Here is a 22,613-nt window from a genome sequence, read left to right as displayed (position 1 = left end):
TCAAAAATACGGCCCAAAAGAGGTCCTAAACTTGATTCAAGGCCCACTTGTGATTTCTTAAAAACCAATAAACCTTATGACGGCTTATGCTTGGTGGATAAGCATCAGTTTCCGCGGAAAAAATGGAAACTTTCCGGAGATAATCATGAAGATCGGAACAAAATGGAATATTCCCATTTTTTCGACTATGACGGCTTAAGGGCAAAAGGGGGAAGCATAAACTGACCTTGGAGGGAGTATATAAGGAGTTCAAGGCGAGAGGCATAGAGGCATCACATTTCCAGAGCAACTTACCACTTAGAGCAATTTAGGCAACTTTCCGTTTTTGTTTTCCAGCTGCGACTCAATTAGGTTTAGCCACCTTCGGGTATTAGAACTAGGGATCTCGCCGACAGCTCTCGTAGCCGAAGCACGTTACCTTGCTGTTGTAACACTCATACGCAGATTCGGAATAAAATCCTTCTTGCTCTCTTTTTACGATTTATATTTTATTTTTCCGTTGTTATCGTGTTTTGATTGCTTGACGTGTGGTTTCTCAGAAATGCGGGACCTTCTGGGAAATTAGGGTTTTCCTACTTTCCTTATTTATACGAAATATTGACGTTGCGAATTTCGGTTCCCACAGTTTGGCGCTAGAAGGAGGGGGGGGGGGTACGGATCAATCTTACTCACGACCAGCTCACGCTCAACAATCAGACGCAAGATGGAAATCTCAGACAAGATCTCATTCATGGAGGGAGCAGCGGCCGAACAGGCTAAAACTCGCGACGACCTCCTGGTAATTGAGCTGACGATCCACGACATCGACGTCGCGAGAGTACTAATCGACACCGGAAGCTCGGTTAACATCATCTTCCAAGAAACTCTCGCGAAGATGCAGATCGATCCGTCGGAAATTACAGAAGACGCAAGCCCGCTGGTAGGGCTTTCGGGAGAACCCACCATCGCTTCGGGGTCAATCAGTTTCGCAGACAAAGCCGGAACGGTAGAAAAACTAACGGAATTCCTAGTAGTGGATCTCCCGGCATCGTACAACGCGATCATGGGCACTCCCTGGATAAATTCAATGAGAGCAGTTCCATCGACATATCATATGTGCCTCAAGTTTACGACCTCCCACGGGATCGAAACAATCACATGAAATCCCAGAGTGTCGCGGATATGTCTCGCTGCGGAACTCAAGCGCAAGAGGTCCGATCTCGACACCGCTCCCAAGAAAACTAAGAAAACGATTACAGACGAAGACACACAGGATTTGGCTGAACTCTTCTGGCAATCTCGAAGGGCTGATGCCCTAGAAGAAAAACGCGAACCAACCTGTGAACCCGTAATTACGGTTTGTCTCGATGAAGCATTCCCAGAACGTTGTGTCGAAATCGGAGCCAATCTCCGCGAGCCCTTGAAGACAAAACTCGTAGCCTGTCTTAAGAAAAATCTTAACACATTCGCATGGACTGCGGAGGACATGCCAGGAATCGACATTAACATTACCTGCCATGAACTAAATACCGATCCGACGTTCAAACCAGTCAAGCAGAAAAGGCGAAAGCTAGGCCCCGAACGAGCAACCGCAGTCAATGAAGAAGTCAAAAAACTTCTTAAGGTGGGGTCCATAACGGAAGTCCGTTATCCTGATTGGGCTTCTGAATCCCGTCGTGGTCAAAAAGAAGAACGGAAAATGGCGAGTGTGCGTCGATTTTACCGATCTCAATAAAGCATGCCCGAAAGATAGTTTCCCTTTGCCGCATATCGACCGGCTGGTCGAAGCAACAGCAGGGAATGAACTCTTGTCCTTCATGGACGCGTTCTCGGGATACAATCAGATTATGATGAATCCTGATGACCGCGAGAAAACAGCGTTCATTACGGATCGCGGGACTTATTGCTATAAAGTAATGCCTTTCGGCCTCAAGAACGCCGGCGCAACATATCAACGACTCGTTAATCGAATGTTCGCCGATCAACTCGGAAAAACGATGGAGGTTTACATTGACGATATGCTCGTCAAATCCCTTCGCTCTAACGACCATGTCGACCATCTTGAGGAGTGCTTCTCCCGGCTAAATTCACATAACATGAAACTTAACACGGCCAAATGCAGATTCGCCGTAGCATCGGGAGAATTCCTTGGATACTTGGTAACTTATCGCGGGATAGAAGCCAACCCAAAACAGATCGATGCACTCATCGGGATGGCCTCTCCCAAAAACAAGCGAGAAGTACAAAGGTTGACCGGGAGGGTCGCAGAACTCAATCGGTTTATATCCCGATCCTTTCTACGACGTCCTGCGGGGAAACAAAAAATTTGAGTGGTCGGATGAATGCGAAGATGCTTTCAAACAGCTAAAGCAGTATCTGGCGACTCCTCCAGTTCTCGCAAAACCCGTAGAAGGGGAACCTCTATTCCTGTACATAGCAGTATCGGCAACGGCCGTTAGCGGCGTCCTGATACGAGAAGAACGTGGGGATCAGAAACCCATATTTTACGTAAGCAAGACGCTCCTGGACGCCGAAACCCGTTATCCCCTGATGGAGAAATTAGCATACTCAGTCGTAACATTGGCGCGGAAGCTTCGACCTTATTTTCAATCCCACACCATCATCATCCTTACAACATTCCCCATCCGAACTATCTTGCATAGTCCGAGCCAGTCGGGAAGGTTAGCCAAATGGGCCGTCGAACTCAGCGAGTACGATATAGATATCGCCCCAGGACGAGTGCAAAGTCTCAAGTCCTCGCGGATTTCTTGGTGGAGTTGCCAACCAAAGCCATAACTAACAAAGACCCTAACTCAACCTGGCTCCTCCACGTTGACGGATCGTCGTCAAAACAAGGATACGGCATCGGCATCCGTTTGACGTCACCGAGCAGAGAGATCCTCGAACAATCGTTTAGATTAAAGTTCCAGGCCTTGAATAACGAGGCAGAGTACGAGGCCCTTATCGCGGGATTACGATTAGCCCACGGTTTGAAAATACGAAATATCCATGCTTACTGCGACTCTCAACTCGTTGCAAAGTATAGCGGGGAGTACGAAGCCAGGGACGAAAGGATGGAAGCATACCTCAAACTAGTCCAAAACTTATCCCAGGACTTTGATTCTTTCGCCCTGACTAGAATTCCTCGTTCCGAGAATATGCAAGCAGACGCACTCGCAGCCCTGGCCTCGAGTTCAGATCCGGGACTTAAAAGAATAATCCCGGTAGAGTTCATTGAACATCCAAGCATTGGACCTCCCGTCATCATCAATCTTATTCAAGATGATAACGAGGACGAAAACGCAGTCAAATCAGAAGAAACGCTAGAACAAAACGAATATGGCTGCGATGCGCCGTGGCTAGAGGCGATACGAGCGTATATCATCGACGGAAAATTACCTCCTGAGAAGTGGGCGGCTCGAAAAGTCGGAACCCAAGCTGCCCGTTATGTAACGGTCGACGGAGAAATTTACAAATGGAAATTCTCTGGACCACTCATGACTTGTCTGGAGGGACATAAGGCCAGAAAAGTAATGGAAGAAGTTCACGCTGGTTCCTGCGGAAATCATTCCGGCGTAAAAATAAAACGCCACGGATACTACTGGCCAACGATGATCGGAGACTGCGAAAAATTCACACGAAAATGTGAAAAATGCCAGAGGCACGCTCCAACTATTCGGCAGCCTGCGGAAGAACTCTCCTCCATTACGTCACCATACCCCTTCATGCGTTGGGATATGGATATCGTAGCCTCTTCACAAGTCCAAACAAAAACGCTTCCTGCTGGTCCTCACAGATTTCTTTTCAAAATGGGTAGAAGCCGAATCATACGCAAGTATAAAGGACGCACAAGTCGAAAAGGAAAATTTTGTATGGAAAAATATTATCTGTAGACATGGAATCCCATAAGAAATAGTAACGGATAACGGATCCCAGTTCATCTCTACCCGCTTTTAAGCATTTTGCAAAAACTGGAAGATACGATTGAACAGATCAACCCCCACATATCCGCAGTGCAACGGACAGGCGGAAACAATCAATAAGACCGTCCTTGACGGACTTAAGAAACGCCTGGACGAAAAGAAAGGGAGATGGGCGGAGGAACTCGAAGGAGTCCTCTGGTCACACCGCACAACTCCGAGACGAGGAACGGGAGAAACACCCTTCGCCCTCGTATACGGCACCGAGTGCATGATTCCCGCAGAAGTCGAATTTCCCGGGATCCGTAGACGGCTTCTCCCAGAACGGGAAGAAATAAACAATGCCATGTTATTGGATAACCTCGATCTCGTCAACGAGCAACGAGACCGGGCCCTAACCCGAATCCAAAATTATCAACACGCAGCCGCAAAATACTATAACTCTAACGTCCGAAATCGCCGATTTCACTTAGGAGACTTAGTTTTGCGCAAAGTTTTCCAGAACACTGCTGAACGAAACGCAGGAAAGCTAGGAGCCAACTGGGAAGGACCGTATAAGATCATAAAAGTCGTCCGGCCTGGTTCCTAAGAAATCGAAAACATGCAAGGTGTGAAAATCCCAAGAACTTGGAACATCATGCATCTCAAAAAATACTATCACTAATCGCAATCAAAGAACTACGAGATGGCTTGATCCCCGGAAAGGGGTACGTAGGCAACCCGCTAACCGGCGGGTTCAGGTATCCCCCCCCCCGATTTAAAAAGGGGGGAGCGGGGTGCGTATATTCGTATACTCCCACGAATTTCTAAATTTTGCGGAAAACTCCGAATTTCCGAAACTCTTCAACAACGATTATCACATCCAGAAATCGTCACTCACCTAAACTACACTATCAAAAAGCCCATAACTCTTTTATGGCATAAGAAAAATCCGTTCACCGCACTGCGAGACGTCTCTTCGTGCCCGAATTAATTTTTTCTCGTAAAAACTTAAAAAAAAAAAAAAACAAAACGCCTACAGAACGGCACCATGTCTTTGTTGCTGATCACAACAAACGAACTCTAACGTCCTAAACAGACAAGCCACCTAAGGGTAGGCTCTCCTACATCCGACCAGGATACCATAGCGCGCTATACAAGAAAATTGAAATTTCGTCTGAGCGCTTCGTAAAGGAAATAGCTCCGACTCGTATCCAGACAAATCATAATAAGCCGATAACACTTCGCAGATTTTAAAACGGTACGAGTCAGGTCAAAATCGCAAACAGGCAAAACGAAAGCCGATTTGTCATCGCAAAGCCTCAATCCGAAAGTAAACCTAGGTCTTGCCCTAAACCCAGTCTTCCTGGTACTTAACATCTCATAGGCATAATATCAACACCCGATACGAGATCCCAAAATTTGCCTCTTCGCTAAAGTCTATCCGTTGTACGAACCTTCGCGTAAATTTTTAAACTGCGGAAAATATCGCTTTGAACACACGATAGATACGGTGATCGTCTGAGAGGCAGGAATGAGACGACAACTCATACCCTACCTTTCAAACTTCGATATACGGAAGTTCTCATAAAAACGCAAATCCAAATTTTCATTAATTAAAAACCGCAACGCGGTAGGGATTCAAAGCCACAAGTGGCCAGTCCCGAAGATAAAAACACGGCCTTTCAAGGCCGGAAAAAACACAAACTCATAAAACGATTAAACCAAAAGACCACAACCTTAAACCTAGACGTCCCCTTCACCTGCCTCGCTCCCAGCCGCTTCGTCACCATCTTCTCCAGTCGCCGAACCGGGCTTCTCAGCATCCTCCACAGATCAATCCGGAACGCACTCAGATCGTAGATCGGACTGCAGCAGCTCGAAAGTCCTGTCCACAGATCCCAACTCGGACCTGCGGGCCAACAAGCTATCCTCCTCGGACTGAAGAGACGAAGAGGGATCGCCTTTAAGCGCATGAATAACCGCCATCCCACCATCAATGCTCGCTGAAATCAGATCCCTGCGGTAAACAAGCTCTAAGGAGCCCAGGATCTCGGCAAAACCCGCCAAACGAGACTCAAACCCGGCACGCAAAGCACTTACGGCGTCATCCGCACTGCGACGCATCAAGCCCTCATTAGTCTCAATCTGGTGCTGGAGTCGACGAAATTCCGAAGCCTTTGCCTTCTTGGTTTTCTTCTCTTTGATCAAAGCACTCGCAGATTTCCCAAGATCTCTCTCAAGCTCGCCGACATGTCCCTCGAGCCTAGACACCTTAGCGGTGCAGGAATCCGTCAGCGCCGTCATTGCGCCTTGGACCTCGGATAGTTGGCCCTGCGCTTCTGCGAGCCCCCTGGCAAGACGAGCGGCCTTGGTACTGCAATCCCCAATCATCCCGTCAATCAGAGATATGAACTACGGGGAGAAAAACCGTGTTAATAAGCATAAAATCAAAACGGAAGAATAAGTTAAAATCTGAACAACGTACCTTTCCGCGGAGAACGGGTGCAAAACGCAATCCCTCCGGCAGCGGAGGACCTCCCTCAACAGATGCCACACACTTCCTCTTCCGAGACCGAGAGATCGGGACAGCACTCGCTGCTCGCAATCCCAGAACGATCTCCTTCTTGGCAGGAGGAACGGGCTCAACAGCCTCTTCCTTGTCTTCAACGATGATCGGAACGGACAATGATCCCAGAACCTGGGATGGAACTCCAAGAGACTGCATCTCTGAGCGCTCTCCGACCTCGGGAAGAACTGAAACCTCGGAACCGGAAGCTGGGGCATCCATAGCGGCAGGAGAGGACGATTTCTCTTCGGTGGTTTGGATGATTTCCTTCTCGGCCTTGCGACAAGCCATCCTCTCGCGGAAAGAAAGGAAACCAGCAACACAAGTTGGCTCAGGTGCAGATCCATCAACTGGGGCCAGCGGAGCTTCAACCATTTCAGCATCTGAGTTCCTCTTGCCATCTTGAGAGGAAGACATCTTGAGAGAGAATTTGAGAGAAAGAAAAGAGAGGAGGTGTGAAAGAAATGAAGGGGAAAAACTCAATACTTATAAGATTGTGGTTGCATACTATTCAAAAAAAAAAAATTGTATACCTTTACGAGTTTACGAATAAGAACTTTGTCAAACGAAACGACTATCTTGTCCGATTCACCTAAACATACGTTTGAATCTTTCGACGATTCTAATGTACTGAGGGGCTAACTGTTGGGGTCAAAAAGCGTCGTTACGAAGTTAGTATCGAAACATTCGATAAAAAATAAAATTATTTTATTTTATTTTTACGAAATGAAATCGTAAAAATAAAATATCTTGCGAAAAGTTCCGCAGATTAAACAAAGTTCTCGACAAAACACGATCATCGAAGATAACAAAAGAATCGTCGAAACACGAGAATAGGAACTTGATAATCACAGGATCATACGAAGCTTGGTCGCTATAGCGAGCGAGTATCCGTGCATCGATCATTTTCCGAAACGTCCAAAGTCTTCTGAAACGACGATACAACATAAAACAATGCATTCTCGACTATCTGTATAGCCGTTCTCCGCGACTCACAACTATCCGTTTCTTGATCTTTCGATCAAATGGAATCGTCCGTTTGGTTTACGATAAAACCGCGGAAACTTAACCTTATCGGAAAAATCGTAAAAAGTCTCGAATAAAAAATACGGCCCAAAAGAGGTCATAAACTTGATTCAAGCGATTCCTTAAAAACCCATAAACCTTATGACGGCTTATGCTTGGTGGATAAGCATCAGTTTCCGCGGAAAAAATGGAAACTTTCCGCAGATAATCATGAAGATCGGAAAAAATGGAATATTCCCATTTTTCGACTATGACGGCTTAAGGGCAAAAGAGGGAAGCATAAACCGACCTTGGAGGGAGTATATAAGGAGTTCAAGGCGAGAGGCATAGAGGCATCACTTTTCCAGAGCAACTTAGCACTTAGAGCAATTTAGGCAACTTTCCGTTTTTGTTTTCGAGCTGCGACTCAATTAGGTTTAGCCACCTTCGGGTATTAGAACTAGGGATCTCGCCGACAGCTCTCGTAGCCGAAGCACGTTACCTTGCTGTTGTAACGCTCATACGCAGATTCGGAATAAAATCCTTCTTGCTATCTTTTTACGATTTATATATTTATTTTCCGTTGTTATCGTGTTCTGATTGCTTGACGTGTGGTTTCTCAGAAATCCGGGACCTTCTGGGAAATTAGGGTTTTCCTACTTTCCTTATTTATACGAAATATTGACAGTGCGAATTTCGGTTCCCACAGTCGATAGGTTAACCAAGTCGGCTCACTTCTTGGCAATCAAGAAGGGTGATGGTGTGGATGAGATTGTGCAAATCTACATCAATGAAATTGTGAGGTTTCATGGAGTACCAGCAAGCTTTGTGTCGGATAGAGATCCGAGGTTCACATCTCACTTTTGGCAGGCTTTTCAAAAGGCCTTAGGCACAAGAGTGCACATGATTACAGCCTATCATCCTCAGACTGATGGGCAGTCAGAGAGGACAATCCAGACGTTGGAGGACATGCTAAGGGCCTGTGTTTTGGACTGGGGAGAGACCTGAGAGAAACACTTGCCTTTGGTAGAGTTTGCTTACAACAACAACTTCCATACAAGCATTGGTATGTCACCATATGAGGGTTTGTATGGGCGGCCATGCAGGACACCCTTGTGCTGGACCCAAGTGGGGGAGCACATCATGATTGGTCCTGTGATTGTGGAGGAGACCACAGAGAAGATCAAGTTTGTCAAGGACAAAATGAAAGAGGCTCAGGATAGACAAAAGAGCTATGCGGATAAGAGAAGGAAACATCTTGAGTTTGAGGTTGGTGATCTAGTCTATCTCAAGATGATTACCTTCAGAGGTAGGACCAGGGTTTCTGGAAGAAGGAAACTGGATCCTAGGTACTTGGGTCCATTCAGGATCACAGAGAGATTGGGCGCAGTGGCTTACAAGTTAGACTTGTCATCTGCAATGGATGCATATCACAATGTGTTCCATGTGTCCCAACTAAGGGAGTGCATATCCGATCAGGATGTGGTGTTGCCTGAGATTCCCAAAGATCTTGGTAAGAACCTAACCTTAGAGACAAAGACGGTTCGAATCATAGATAGGGCAGAGAAGGCAAGAAGGAAGAAGACAGTACCTATGATCAAGGTAGTATGGGAGAGCAATGGCAAGGATATTATCACTTGGGAAACAGGCTGAGTATCCTGAGTGGTATGATCAATATGTTTGTGAGAATACACTTGGTTTGGATTCGAGGACGAATCCCTATCAAGTGGGGGAGACTTGTCATGTCCCCGATCCTAGATAGGATCGGCCGGATGGACCATGGTGCGAGGTGATGCACCAAAACAGGTCAGATGACCTAAGGCAAGGCGTATCATGGTCCCGGAAGGGGGTTAAGAGTATCAGAAGGCTGAAACTTAACCAGGAAAGGAAGGATGTAAGCTCAAGAGAGCTGGGCAAGAGTTTAGGAAAGCTGGCCGGAGTGGGAAGCAAGCTCAGGCAGCTAGGTCAAGTGTGGAGAAGCTCACAGTAGCTCACAAGAGTTCAGGTCAGCTCTAGTAGCTGGAGTGTTAGCTCACTCAGCTGGAAAAGCTAGTGGTCAGCTCACCTCAGCTAGGAGGAGTGTTATGGACTTGGATGGTGTGACCGGACCATGGGCGGTTATGGGTCCGGTTAGATGGTGGTGCGGTCCGATGGGACCAGAGGTGTTTGGTGGTGCAGCCAGGCACTTGGCAATGTGCCAAGGGTTGAATTTCGATGTATGGGAGCAGTTGGGAAGCAGTTGAGAGGCGGTTGGGCCAAAGAGATGCGTTGGTTCTCACTTGTGCCCATTCGGCCAATCACTTCCACCCGTTCGCCCAAAGACAGTTATCAATGTCTTCCTCTATAAATAGAGACCTTGGGCATCGATATTTGTCATCAGACAAAGGGGGGAAACTCTGCCAAAATTTCCAGAGAATCCAAGAGAGAAAGAGACCGGCGGTTTGCTTGTTTGGCCGCTTGAGTGTGGTGGTGTTTGTTCTTGACCGGCGACCAAGGAAGAGTTGCAGGAAGGAACCAAGTGAAGATGGATACAAGAGGAACCGAGAAGGCTAGTGGGAAGGATCAGAACCCATCGTCGGCCACTCCTAAGGTTAGTGATGCTAACCACTTACCATCGCCTAAGACCTATGGTCCGGATGGATGATCCGCATGGTCCAAGTGATGCTGGTTGCATCCGTTCTCCCTCTCATGTCAATCTATCTCTTTTCTTATATATTCTGATGTTGTCTGTGAGTCCAAACTCATTGACAGGCCGCCAAGCCTTGGTTAGATCAGAGTAATCTCTCCATGGCCTTGGTTGGGCAGGTATGGTTGGATCTCAAACTTCCAGTGGGAGTTATTTGATTCCGACTTGAAATATCTCTTAATGGGGATTTATCATGAATTATAATGGTGAAATAATAGTTTTATCTCATCGATTTAGAGGTGGTCAGTTATGGCCATATGGGCTGTTCATGGTCGAGATCAGTATGACCGAGACCTGTTCTGAGAAATCTGACTTGACCATTCTTTTAGTTGTGAATTATCATGAATTATCATGATTTTTAATTAGTTTTTGGAGACCTTTCCGAGTGGGTCAGTTTTGGGACAGAGATTCATTCTAAGTGTCCTAACCATGTATTGTTAGAATTGTTGCTAGGATATCGGTTTGATTGTGTATTTGATGGGATTTATATGATTGCAGGATCTGGTCAGGATCGTGGGAAAGCCAAGGAGCTGTGAAGACTCAAGCCAAGGATGGATGTGTGATGTGTGTTTAGATAGTTTGGAACTTATGATAGCCTATTGTTCAAACTGAATGATAATACTACTTTGTATGGATCACATGGTTTATATATATGAAATGAATGTTTACCTTAACTTCCGCATTGTCTCTTATTTATATATGAACCTCAGATTGTATAAAAATGACTTAGAAAAATATGGACATGAACCGGCCAATTGCACTTAGATGTTTAGGTTAAGGCTGGGACTGGTTGGGTCAAGAGATCCAAGTTCGGGTCTTACACCATCACTGTGTCGATCGATGAGTGGCTCGTCTCGTCGATCGATATTCTCGTAGGTAAGGGTGGGTGGGTGTGGATGCGAAGCCGTGAATTTAGCATGTGTCAAAATCCTTACTGCATTGCAATCCGCAGTCGTTTCCGGAAATGACATCGATCGTGCCGATCGATTTGAACAATCTGGTGTCGATCGACACCATTGTGATCCACCAAAACTTAGTGAACTTTCCACTTCGAAGTCTTTCTCTTGGAGCTTTTCATGCTTCACCACTTGCCAGAAATCATCATCTATGATGGCATTCACGTGGTGTTTCATGCTTCCTTCTCCTACTTCCTTAGAAGATCCAGTTCTCTTGATAGAGTCTTCAGTCTGAACAATTTGTGTCTCAAGCTTCCTAACTTGAGTACAAATGGTATCTATCCTTGCGTTCAGATTGTTGTAGACAGAGTCAATATTTCTAATGAAGACTACTGTAAGCTTCTGCTGTCCTTCAAGAACTCTGTCAATCGTGGCTTCAATCTTACTCTTCTGGGTGGGTGGTGGTGGGTACTCGTAAGATGAATTCCCGTAATTTTCTGAGGTTGTTGAAGGGTTTCTGATACTGTGAACTCTGGTTGTAGTTCTTTTTTCTGACCACTGCAAAAAAGTTTCACTCTGGTTTCCAGACCTCTGAAATCCAGTACATCCAATGTAGTTCACATCTTCTTCTGTATCAGCATTTCTAGCCTCTCCTTCCTCAGCTGAGAAGACTTGCTTCCAAAGAAGCTCATGAACAGCTTCTAACTTAGCTCTGACTTTACTCATCTGTTCCTCCCCAATGGCTGCAACAGACTTCTTCTTATTAGAGTCAGTGTTCTTGGTGCTGCTATTGTTGGCTAGGTTCTCTAAAAGTCTCATAGCCTCTATTGGATTTCTAGTGTTGAATTTTTCCTCAGTAGCTGTATCAAGAGCCATCTGATACCTCAAGGCGATACCTCTGTAGAAAGTGCTTAGCAACTGCACTTCATTGAATCCTTGGTGTGAACAGTCTCGCTGGAAGAACTTAAATCTGATCCACGCGTCTTTAAAAGTCTCACCAGACTTCTGCACGAAAGTGGCGAGTTTGCTCCTTAAGTCTTCAGCACGTGCCTCTATCAAAGAAATTACACAGGAAGGCGTTTTTGATGTCGGCCCAGGATGTCAGTGATCCTGTAGGTAGCTGCTTAAGCCAGTGTGAAGCTTCTCCAATTAGTGAGTATTTGAAGAGCTTGCAGAGTAGGTAGTTCTCAGGGACTCCATCCATGCGAATAGCAACTATAAGATCCTCGAACCTCTCCAGATGGTCCATAGGATGCTCGGTTGATAACCCAGCGTAGGGTATTTGTGACACGAGTGAGTAGTACTGAGGCTTGAGCTCGAAGTTCGGCTTCTGAATCTCCGGAAGTCGAATAGCTGATCTGTTGGTGTAGTACTCATCAGGACGATTGTAGTCTACCAACGATCGTGTTTGAGCTTCTTCTGTAGCCTCAGCTTCTGGCTCAGGGATTACATTTCCCTGTGCATCTAGCTTCTGACCTGTTGCATTACACAGATGACCATCCTGGTCATACATGTTTCCATTCTCGCCCTGCGTGAGAATAACAATCGCAACCATGCCTCACGGGTTAGTATCGATCGATGTACGGTGTGTAGTCTCGAGCGATGTTGAGCAGCGAAGTGTATCGGTTGACGGTGGTGTCTGAGTATCGGTCGACGGTTGAACGTGAATATCAGTCGACGGTGCAGCGGTACCGTCGATCGATGCGGAGCGTAGGTCTTTGCGGATTGAATGTTCCAAGTGTGCAGGATCCTCTGAAAACAGTAGTTGATTTTTCTTATTGCTTCTGGTACTGTTGGGCATGTAACTGAAAAGACAAGAAAAAAATTAATCAGAAAAGGGGTAAAAGAAAAAGAAAACCTAAAATTGAGAATTAAATCTAATGGCGATCAAAGCTCCCCTGCAACGACGCCAAATTTGAAATCACTCAAATTACCCTGAAGAGTGCTTTTACTCTCTCAAATAAGAGGTTCAGCTGTAGTACTTAGGGATCGAATCACCAGGAGCTAGGGAACCAATTAAATCTAATTAATTAATCAATCCTAGGTGAAGTTTGGTTTTTATGATGGAAATGTAAAATGACAATCCTAATTGAGTAAGGTAATTGTTGTACTAACAATATGATGGTTGTTTATAAGATAAAGAAGAGTGCTAGACATATGGCTTTTATTCAGGTATTGGGGATTATAATGTCTATAGATGCCTAATAAGTTGTTTGCATGATATTATAGAACTCAGCCGCTTAACAATCAGTGATGTCTCACTGGTTAACTAACTAGATCTCTGATATCAACTGTCGTCTGTGACCAGAAAAAGAGTCGATCGATAATCCTATAGGGATATCGAGCGATACACCTTTCGCAATGTCGATCGATTGTCCAGTCGGGATATAGATCGACGGCTTATAGCTATGCCTAGGCGCGAGCCGATAATGAACACTAAGTCTCAAGGAGGGCTCTCGCTCTTCTCAACGGGAGACAAGTTAGTTCAAATAGATAATTCAAGATTTAAACATCCTAGTGATATATGTTCTAGTTAGCTAATCTAGAACAAGCATAGAGTACAATCCATTTGATGAATATCACAACTTAGCAAGTATAGTTTGGGGCTAATCCCACTAACCTATTTAAACCCTAGATCTAACAAGTAGACTACTCAAACATAACTAAAAGCAATTCATAACACAAGATAGGTAAAGAAATTGCATTAGATAGAGAATAGAAAACAAATGGAGTTCAATCACAAATCTCTCAATGATCTCTCTCCAATCTCTCTCAGAACTTAGAACAAAACTGTAAAACTCTAGCTATCTCTTTAACACTCTCTGCTTGCCTGCCATCAAAACTTTTAAGCAGGGTATTTAAGCATTTATATTAGGTTAAAAACTCGCCAGAGGTAATCTCGTAATTTGGTGAAGCCTTGGTGAAGTAGTCGGCTAAACCATTTCGTCCTCTCTATCGATCGACAACACTTGAGGTGTATCGATCAATTATAATCTTCAAGTACGCGGGTCTTCACAGCTACATCGATCGACAACTTTAGGTGAGTATCGATCGATTCGTCTTTGAATGTTGACTTCTGACTTGGTCTTGAATGGTCAACTCGGGTGTATTATCTCTTGTGCTCCAAAATGCTCCAAAAGCATCACTTTATCATGAAACACTCCTGAACCTGAAAACATACCTAATAAGCTAGAAAACATATTATATAAATAATAAAAATATCATTATACCATGCTAGAAAATGGGTGAAATACATGGTATATCAACGCCTTCTCTGGTTATAACCAGATCCTCATGAATCTTGAGGATCAAGAGAAAACGAGTTTCATAACTGAACGCGGCACATACTGCTACAAAATAATGCCGTTTGGACTAAAAAACGCTGGGGCCACCTATCTGAGACTGGTGAACAAAATGTTTTCCAAACAGCTCGGCAAAACGATGGAAGTCTATATAGACGACATGCTAGTCAAATCCTCGGTAGCTGGAGACCACGTTCACCAACTTCAAGGTGCTTTAACATCCTCAACAAGTTTGGAATGAAGTTGAATCCAACGAAATGTACCTTTGGAGTAGCTTCAGGAGAGTTCCTCAGATAGCTCATAAACAAAAGAGGGATCAAAGCCAACCCGAAACAGATCTCAGCGCTCATCGACACTTTGCCGTCAAGATCGATCAAAGAAGTCCATAGGCTCACAGTAAAACTCGCAGCGCTAAATCGTTTTATCTCATGATCGATGGATCGATGTCTTCTGTTCTACAAACTTCTGAAAGGGAACAGGAAATTCGAATGGAACAAAGAATGCGATTATGCACTTAGTGAACTCAAGGCTTATATAAATGAGCCTCCCGTCCTCTCAAAACTTGTCAGCGGCAAGGTCTTGTTCCTGTATGTCGCAACCTCAGAACACGCAGTAAGCAGAGTATTAGTTCGCCAAGAGAACAACGAGCAAAAGCCAATTTATTATGTCAGTAGATCGCTAATCGACGCCGAAACGAGATATCCAGTAATGGAAAAGCTAGCACTAGCAGTCGTAACCGCCGCACAAAAACTAAGACCATCATTTCAATCTCTTTCGATTATGGTCGTGACATCCCAGCCCCTGCGGATGATCGTTCATAGCCCCATCGAATTGTTAACCACTACAAGAACATAAACAACCCATGCAAATCCCTCAGAACAGGCCGATCACGAGATAAATCTTTAGCAGCACAAAACTTTTTATAAACAACTCGAGGATAGGCCTGACTGGAGAATCCTGATATACAACTACATTAAGACCGGTGAATTCCTGGGAGAGAGATGGGAGGCAAGAAAAATAAAGGCCAGAGCTTATGCTATTGCATTATGGAAAAAAGCTATACAAACGAACTCTAAACGAACCTTACCTATTGTGTGTATCACCTATGGACGCCTTTACAATTCTGAAGCGGACGCATGATGGATCATGTGGAAGCCACTCAAGATAGTGATCTTTAGCAATCAGAATCAAGAAACACGGTTACTTCTGGCCAACCATCGCTCACGACAACGAACAATTCGCATTAAAATACGACAGATGCCAGCGGCACACACCAATGATACACCAGCCAACGCAAAAGCTATCAACCATCTCAGCTCCGTACCCCTTTAAAAGTGGTCCATGGACTTAGTGGGACCCTTTGTTTCGTCAGGCCCCGCGCAGTTACGATTCTTGTTAGTACTAACAGATTTCTTCACCAAATGGATCCAAGCCGAGGAATACCAAAATATTACCGCTACAACGGTGAGAAGCTTCATTTGGAAGAACATCATATGCAGACACGGTCTACCATATGAAATAGTAACAGATAACGGAGCACAATTCATCTCAAAAACTTTCAGAGATTTCTGCAATAAATGGAAAATCAAGATTAATACCACGAGTCCCTGATATCCAAAATGCAACGTACACGCGGAAACCGCAAACAAAACGATAGTAAACAACCTTAAAAAGAGGCTCGGCCTCAAAAAAGAAAAATGGAGCGAAGAGTTACATGGCGTACACTGGGCTTGCGGAACGACCCATCATACGGCTACTCGGGAAACCCCATTTTCTCTATCATACGGAGTCGAAGCTGTAATCCCAGCCGAAATCGAGGTCCCTACCCAACGGCGAAGAAATGTGTCCTGCAAACCCCGAACTCTATGAAGAGATGCTAATTGATCGCTTAGATATGATCGAAGAACGCCGAGAGAAAGCAGCAGTACGTATTCAAAACTATTAGCAAGCCGCTGCACGATACTACGACTCAAACGTAAGAAACCGTGCCTTCTCAGCCGGCGACCTAGTTTTACAAAAAGTGTTTGACGGAATAAAAGAAAAAAGAGCTTGTAAACTAGGCACGAGATGGGAAGGACCTTACAAAGTGACAAATGAGGTACGTGCCGGCGTCTATTAACTAGAAAAATGCAAAACCGGACTCCCCGAAATGAGGACTTGGAACGCTTACAACCTCAAGAAATACTACATTTAAAAAGCTCGACTTTCAATCCTCGATCGAACATCAAGCTGAGGGCCACCCACGACACAACAAAATTGCTTCGATGAATCAGCGCCAAAGGATACATCGGAGTCGTCACAAAACGAACAACAAGAACTACGAACACGCTTGATCCCTCGAAAAGGGTACGTAGGCAGCTCAACACTGAATGCAGCCCAAACAAAAAAAAAATCCCTCTAAAGGCAAACAGGGGCAACTTTGCCCAGAAAAATCTGATTGTTTCATCATAAACGTCCATTAAACAAATTCCTGATCAGTCTCTGTTTCACAAACATTCTAAAATAAAATACACATGCAAACGCATGCTCAATCATTTTTTTTTTAAACATACGATTAAAGGTATTAGTCCGATAATCCGTTGAAAGCATATAAAATGTTGTTCAACAACAAAACAAAAAAAATAAAATACATAGATAAAGGTTCAACAACACAAACGAGTAAACCAATTAATCGTCAGCTCGATCTTGATTGATCAAATCGTCAGAAACCTGAGGGATATCGAGACGCCTGAGAGAGGTATCAGACACAGAAGCCGCTCCGAAGTCAACCTCGAGCGATATCTCCGGACGCTTAAGGAAACTCACTTCCTCTTCGAGCTCGAAACCACCCTCGTTGTACCCGGTCAAGGCTTTGATTCGAGCTCGCACCTCCTGCAAATGGATCTCCGCATCCTTCTCTTCCTTCCACTTCTGAAACTTAGCTCTCACAGCATCTAAAACCACGTCGTACCCACGAACAAGAGAGCGACGAGCGAGGCGGCATTCCCCGCATGTTGTTACATCACGATAGTCAAGCTCCCGCTTAAACTTTTCCTTCATCGAGTCGAGATCGCTCCGGATTGCGACCTTCTCCAGTTCGGTAGCCGACAGCCTTCTCCTTCAGTTCTTCGACTTCCTTCTCGTATTTTTGTTCCTTCTCTCGAGCCACCTCCAGTTCAACCCAGAGTTGCTTAGTTGTAAGAAGATGACCCTTGACCTCATCTCTGTTCGGGAAGTCAGCTAATTGTGCCTACATCAAAGCAGCATAATCATTGCTCTCCTCCATAGCCTGAGTACAGAAGCAAAATAATTAACAGACCCAACAAAACTTCCAAGAGTGACCGTAAAAAATGCTTACCTTAGCATTTGAAACCGCCATCCGGACGTAGGCGTCGTGTTCCTGCATTTGCTCAAGAGAAGGAAGTTTGCATCTTCATGCTCTGATCTTGTGCCAGATAAGAGCAAGACGCTCTGGATCTTCGAGGACGGGGACCACGTTATCATACAAAAACGCCAGCAAAGATGCCTCCCGTTCACTCGTAGGTCGATCGATCAGATCTACCCGAGAAGTTCCCGCACCAGAAGCTCGCACTGGTAAAGGAAGCTCCAATCTAGATGAATCAAGATCGATGGAGTTAATATCCCCCAGAACCCGAAGTCGAGCCCATGGGGTCTCAAAATCGACGTAATCAAGATGTCGATCCCCAGTCGAACCAGTCGAAGTGTTTGGTACCGCTTGAGTCCCATCGGTAGGAATGGTAATCGACACCGGTCTAGCCATAACGCCAGGAGATTGGGTCTGTGATCTCGACCTCAGCATTATACCCTCAGGAGCCTACCTTGATCGCTTCGACGACCCCGCTTCGGAGGTCGCATCATCATGATCAACCGAGGTTTCTTGCACTCTCACCCCTGGATAAAATAAATCTTTAGCCCCTAAAGAAAAACATTACCACAAAGATTAACCAAGGAATACAAGAATCAACTTACTTTTACCTCGGCGACTGCTCCTCGGTCGAACAGGAGCCGCTGGCCCGATGGGTTTGGGAAGATTCAGACCCGGTGGAAGAGCATAAGCAGCTCGAATCCAATCCACATTAAAGGCAAGCCAACAAGGATTCCCTTGACTTAATGCTGCAAGCAGTCCGTGCAGCTCAGGATTTACTGGTGCGTGACCAAAAGGCTCTACAAACAGAATAAAAAAGAAAGAAAAATCAAGGAACTAAATTCATCGAAGAAATAAATAAGTGGAAGTCGATTTACCGATGTCATCGGACCACTCACGAGGGTCCTAGTGAAATCAAAGTCACCGACCGATGCCGGATTGATCTTAAACACAAAGAATTTCTCTCTCCATCGATCGTCTCTGTTAGGAATACCACCAATGATGGAACGACCTTCGCGAGGAGTAAGAATCATCGTCCCCGAAAATCTGTTGTTCCGCTTAATAGTGAACAGCTGCTTCAGCTCAGCCAGACCAAACTTGAGACCTTCTTCTCTAGCCCGAAACCACGTGGTCAAGAAATAACGAAAGAAGTTAGGGGTCATTTGAGTGAAGTCCATTCCAAGCTCCGCCAACGCCTCCAAAAGAAAATGAGGGAGGGAAAAGACAGACCACAGTCTTTGAAATGAGTCATATAAGCTCCACAGTACCCAGACCTCACAGTTTCGGGAGTTTCGCCATTTGGAAGTTCAAGCTCGACGGCGTAATCGACTCCCTAGTGTTCGTAGATTGCGTCGATATCCAGTCCTTTTAGGATCATTGGGAGATGCAGACCGAACTTTTCATTCGTCATGAGTTCAAAACGAGAGAGAAAAAGACAAGACGTTATCGAAGAAAAACTTGATTCGTCGTATCAAAGATGATGAAGTGCAAATTAAAAAAGATATACGTATATATAAAGCCTATAGGAGAAACGGTTCCCGAGGAGGTTAATCCTAACCGGCCACGAAACGCGATTCCGGCCACACCATCCAAAAGTGGCCTACATGTCAAATCAAACCAACACACGTGGCGCTCAATTTCCCTAAAATTACGACGATACCGGATAAGAGTACTAACCCTTTCGGTTTTCCAATAAATCAAAAGGATTTGGGGACAAATGTTAGACCCAATTTTGGTCCGATAGCTTAACGGGCCGAGAGTGAGACATGGGCCGCGAAATGGAGAAGCCAACAACAAATACGTGAGCTCGAGATGAAGTCGTCGAGGATCCAGAGATTGAGGAGGAGGTTACAGAGATGGCGGAGTGACAAATCTATAAAAGAAGAGATGAGGCGAAGTAAAGAGACACGTGAAAAACCTTAGAGAGAGCACACAATACACTGCGACCTTGCTTGATATCGCTTTAGATCTATTCTTTTATCGACTTCTATTGTAGTTTCCGATCCCTTCATATTTATTGTAGTCGATCTCATTAATCAATAAAAGTCTATTTTTGTCAACCGATTTCCAATTACATTATTGTGTTCTAAAGATATCATTACTCACTTTTTCATTCTCCAGTTTACATCACAAATACTATCAAATACTTAGTGTTAATTTTAGGATCTACAAATAGTTGTGAAGCTTATTATGGCGTGAACGTGAAATTAACAACCGCACCCTTTGAAAATGGTTACCACTTACCAGTTTAGGCGAAAAACATTCATAATCAGACCCTAGGAACTAGCTTTGGTTCACTACAGATAGAACCCACCAGTATGCACAACCTTTAATCAATTTTAAAATTTTCTCATGTTGTTTAACTACATGGGACATTTAGGTCTCTATTAGAGTAGCCGGTTTAGTTATAATTGATTTCGTTGGTTTGCCGGTTTATTTGTTTGTTACGATAACCGGGTTACTATATATGTAATCATTTCTTCTTCAACAATCAATAAGAAAAGTATGAGTTTGTTACATCGTCTTCTTCTTTTCCTCTGTTGAACACTAAGATGGTATCAGAGCATTGAGGCTCAAATCCTCAATCGATCCGTTTCTTTTTCTTCCTTTCTTTGACCTAGATTCATCGGTGACTCTCCCGATCGAATCCTCTTTCTCGTCTCGTTGATTTTGTGGCTATTCCACCACATATCTTCTTATCTTCGATTCGAGCTCCTAAAATGGTGGTAACTCGCCGATCTACTCGTCGTCTTGGTAGATCGACTACCGCTTCAGCTCGACGATCTTCCATTCCTGAAGATTCGTCACCGGTGGACTCCAATACTGATGAACTCTCTCCGAACAGTATCCATTCGCCGTATCACCTCACGAGTGGCGATAATCCAGGTCTTTCGATAATTTCTGAAGTACTTGATGGCACAAATTATGATAACTGGAGTATTGCGATGAATATTGCTTTGGATGCGAAAAACAAGCTAGCGTTTATCGATGGATCTGTAGCTAGACCTCTGGAATCTCATGTTCATTTCAGGATTTGGTCTCGCTGCAACTCCATGGTTAAATCCTGGCTTCTCAACACCGTTTCTAAGCAGATCTACAAAAGCATCCTCCGTTTCAATGACGCTTCAGAGATCTGGAAGGACTTGCAAACTCGCTTCCACATCACGAACCTTCCTCGTTCGTATCAACTCTCTCAGCAGATCTGGTCCCTTCAACAAGGATCTATGGATCTTGCTACATATTATACTACTTTAAAAACTCTGTGGGATGAATTGGATGGTGCTAACTGTATTAATACTTGCCGTAATTGTGATTGTTGCAAAGCCATGAATACTAAAGCAGATCATGCTAAAGTAATCAAGTTCTTGGCTGGTTTAAACGAATCTTATGCAGTTATACGCAGTCAGATCATCATGAAGAAGAACGTTCCTGAGCTATCTGAGATTTATAATCTTCTTGACCAAGATCACAATCAACGGAACATCATTCCAGTTCACAATGCCACAGCGTTTCAGGTCTCTGCTCCTTCTGCTTCACCTGCTCCCAAACAAGGCAGACCAGTCTGTTCTCACTGTGGCTATAATGGCCATACTGTGGACACTTGCTACAAAATACACGGTTATCCGGTGGATTTTAAACACAAAGGGAAGCAGCAGTCTGATAAAACTCAGTACAAGAAGCCGACTGCTAAACCAGTTGTTGCTCAAGTTGCTTTAGACGATAATTCCTCTGCTACTGGTTTTGGTACTCTTACTAAGGACCAGATAGAAGGCGTCATTGCTTACTTTAACTCTCAGCTCTCGCCACCTCCAGCTCAAGTGAACTGTGTTTCTACATCTGGTGGTACTATAACAGCCTTACCTGGTATGGTTTTCTCTTCTTCCACTCTCGGTTTTATTGGAATGTTGAGAATGACAGGAAATGTTCTGTGTACTGAATCTTGGGTTGTCGATAGTGGTGCTACTCACCATGTTGCTCATGATCGACACTTATTTGAGGAGTTATCTGATTCAGTGAACACATCTGTTACTCTTCCTACTGGTTTTGGAGTTAAAATCTCTGGAATAGGCAAAGTCAGACTGAGTGATTCAATGGTCTTGACTAATGTTCTGTTTATTCCTGATTTTCGCCTTAATCTTCTCAGTGTAAGCCAGACAACCAAGGATTTAGGCTATCGTATAGCTTTTGATCATGACTGTTGCATGATACAGGATCTTACCAAGGGTCTGATGATTGGGAAGGGTGATCAAATAGCTAATCTCTATGTGCTTGACGTTGCTGATATTGCGGTTTCAAGACCTCTTCAAGATCAGCTTGCTTCTGTTTCAAATGTTGTTTTCGATTCTGCTTTATGGCATCACAGACTGGGTCATCCCTCTATGTTAAAAACTGATTCTATCATTGATGTACTCGGTTTAAAACATAAGAATAAAGGTGCTTATCATTGCGACATTTGTCCTCTTGCCAAACAGAAAAGACTTCCTTTTAAATCAAATAACAACATGACTGATCATCCCTTTGATCTCTTACACATTGATGTCTGGGGTCCCTTCTCTACTCCTACCATTGAAGGCTACAGATATTTTCTCACTATCGTTGATGACCACACTAGGCTCACTTGGATTTATCTTCTCGAAGCCAAGAGTGATGTCTTATCTGTATTTCCTGCCTTCATCAAAATGGTAGAAACACAATATCAGGCTGTAGTCAAAGCGGTTAGATCAGATAATGCTCCGGAGCTACGGTTTGAGGAGTTACATAAGCAAAAAGGAATTGTTTCTTTCCATTCTTGTCCAGAGACACCAGAGCAGAACTCTGTAGTGGAACGTAAGCACCAACACATTTTAAATGTGGCTCGTGCTCTTATGTTTCAGTCTCAGGTGCCATTGGAGTTATGGGGAGAGTGTGTCTTG

At 44.4% G+C, this 22,613-nt stretch overlaps 2 protein-coding genes across 2 annotated transcripts; both read left to right on the top strand.

The window, feature by feature from the left end:
* Window positions 1-703: 703 nt before the first annotated feature.
* On the top strand, window positions 704-2,309 carry LOC130494630 (uncharacterized). Its single transcript, XM_057008117.1, has 3 exons — window positions 704-1,029; window positions 1,150-1,603; window positions 1,668-2,309. The coding sequence occupies exons 1-3, from the start codon at window positions 704-706 to the stop codon at window positions 2,307-2,309; spliced, it is 1,422 nt and encodes a 473-aa protein (XP_056864097.1).
* A 360-nt stretch (window positions 2,310-2,669) lies between these two features.
* Window positions 2,670-4,488, top strand: LOC108828892 (uncharacterized). Its single transcript, XM_057008116.1, has 2 exons — window positions 2,670-3,814; window positions 3,972-4,488. Exons 1-2 carry the CDS (start codon window positions 2,670-2,672, stop codon window positions 4,486-4,488), a joined length of 1,662 nt encoding a protein of 553 aa, XP_056864096.1.
* The last annotated feature ends 18,125 nt before the right edge of the window (window positions 4,489-22,613 follow it).

Source organism: Raphanus sativus, chromosome 4 (assembly GCF_000801105.2).
Source record: "Raphanus sativus cultivar WK10039 chromosome 4, ASM80110v3, whole genome shotgun sequence".
Taxonomy (NCBI): Eukaryota; Viridiplantae; Streptophyta; class Magnoliopsida; order Brassicales; family Brassicaceae; genus Raphanus; species Raphanus sativus.
The sequence above is the reverse complement of the archived record's forward strand: the minus strand, read 5'-3'. Positions and strand labels throughout refer to the sequence as shown.

Coding starts and splice junctions, on each gene's coding strand:
- LOC130494630 (XM_057008117.1), top strand. CDS start 704: ATGGAAATCTCAGACAAGATCTCATTCATGGAGGGAGCAGCGGCCGAA. Junction 1,030..1,149: donor GTAGTGGATCTCCCGGCATC/GTACAACGCGAT, acceptor ATGAAATCCCAG/AGTGTCGCGGATATGTCTCG. Junction 1,604..1,667: donor AAGTCAAAAAACTTCTTAAG/GTGGGGTCCATA, acceptor GTGGTCAAAAAG/AAGAACGGAAAATGGCGAGT.
- LOC108828892 (XM_057008116.1), top strand. CDS start 2,670: ATGGGCCGTCGAACTCAGCGAGTACGATATAGATATCGCCCCAGGACG. Junction 3,815..3,971: donor AGAAGCCGAATCATACGCAA/GTATAAAGGACG, acceptor ACGATTGAACAG/ATCAACCCCCACATATCCGC.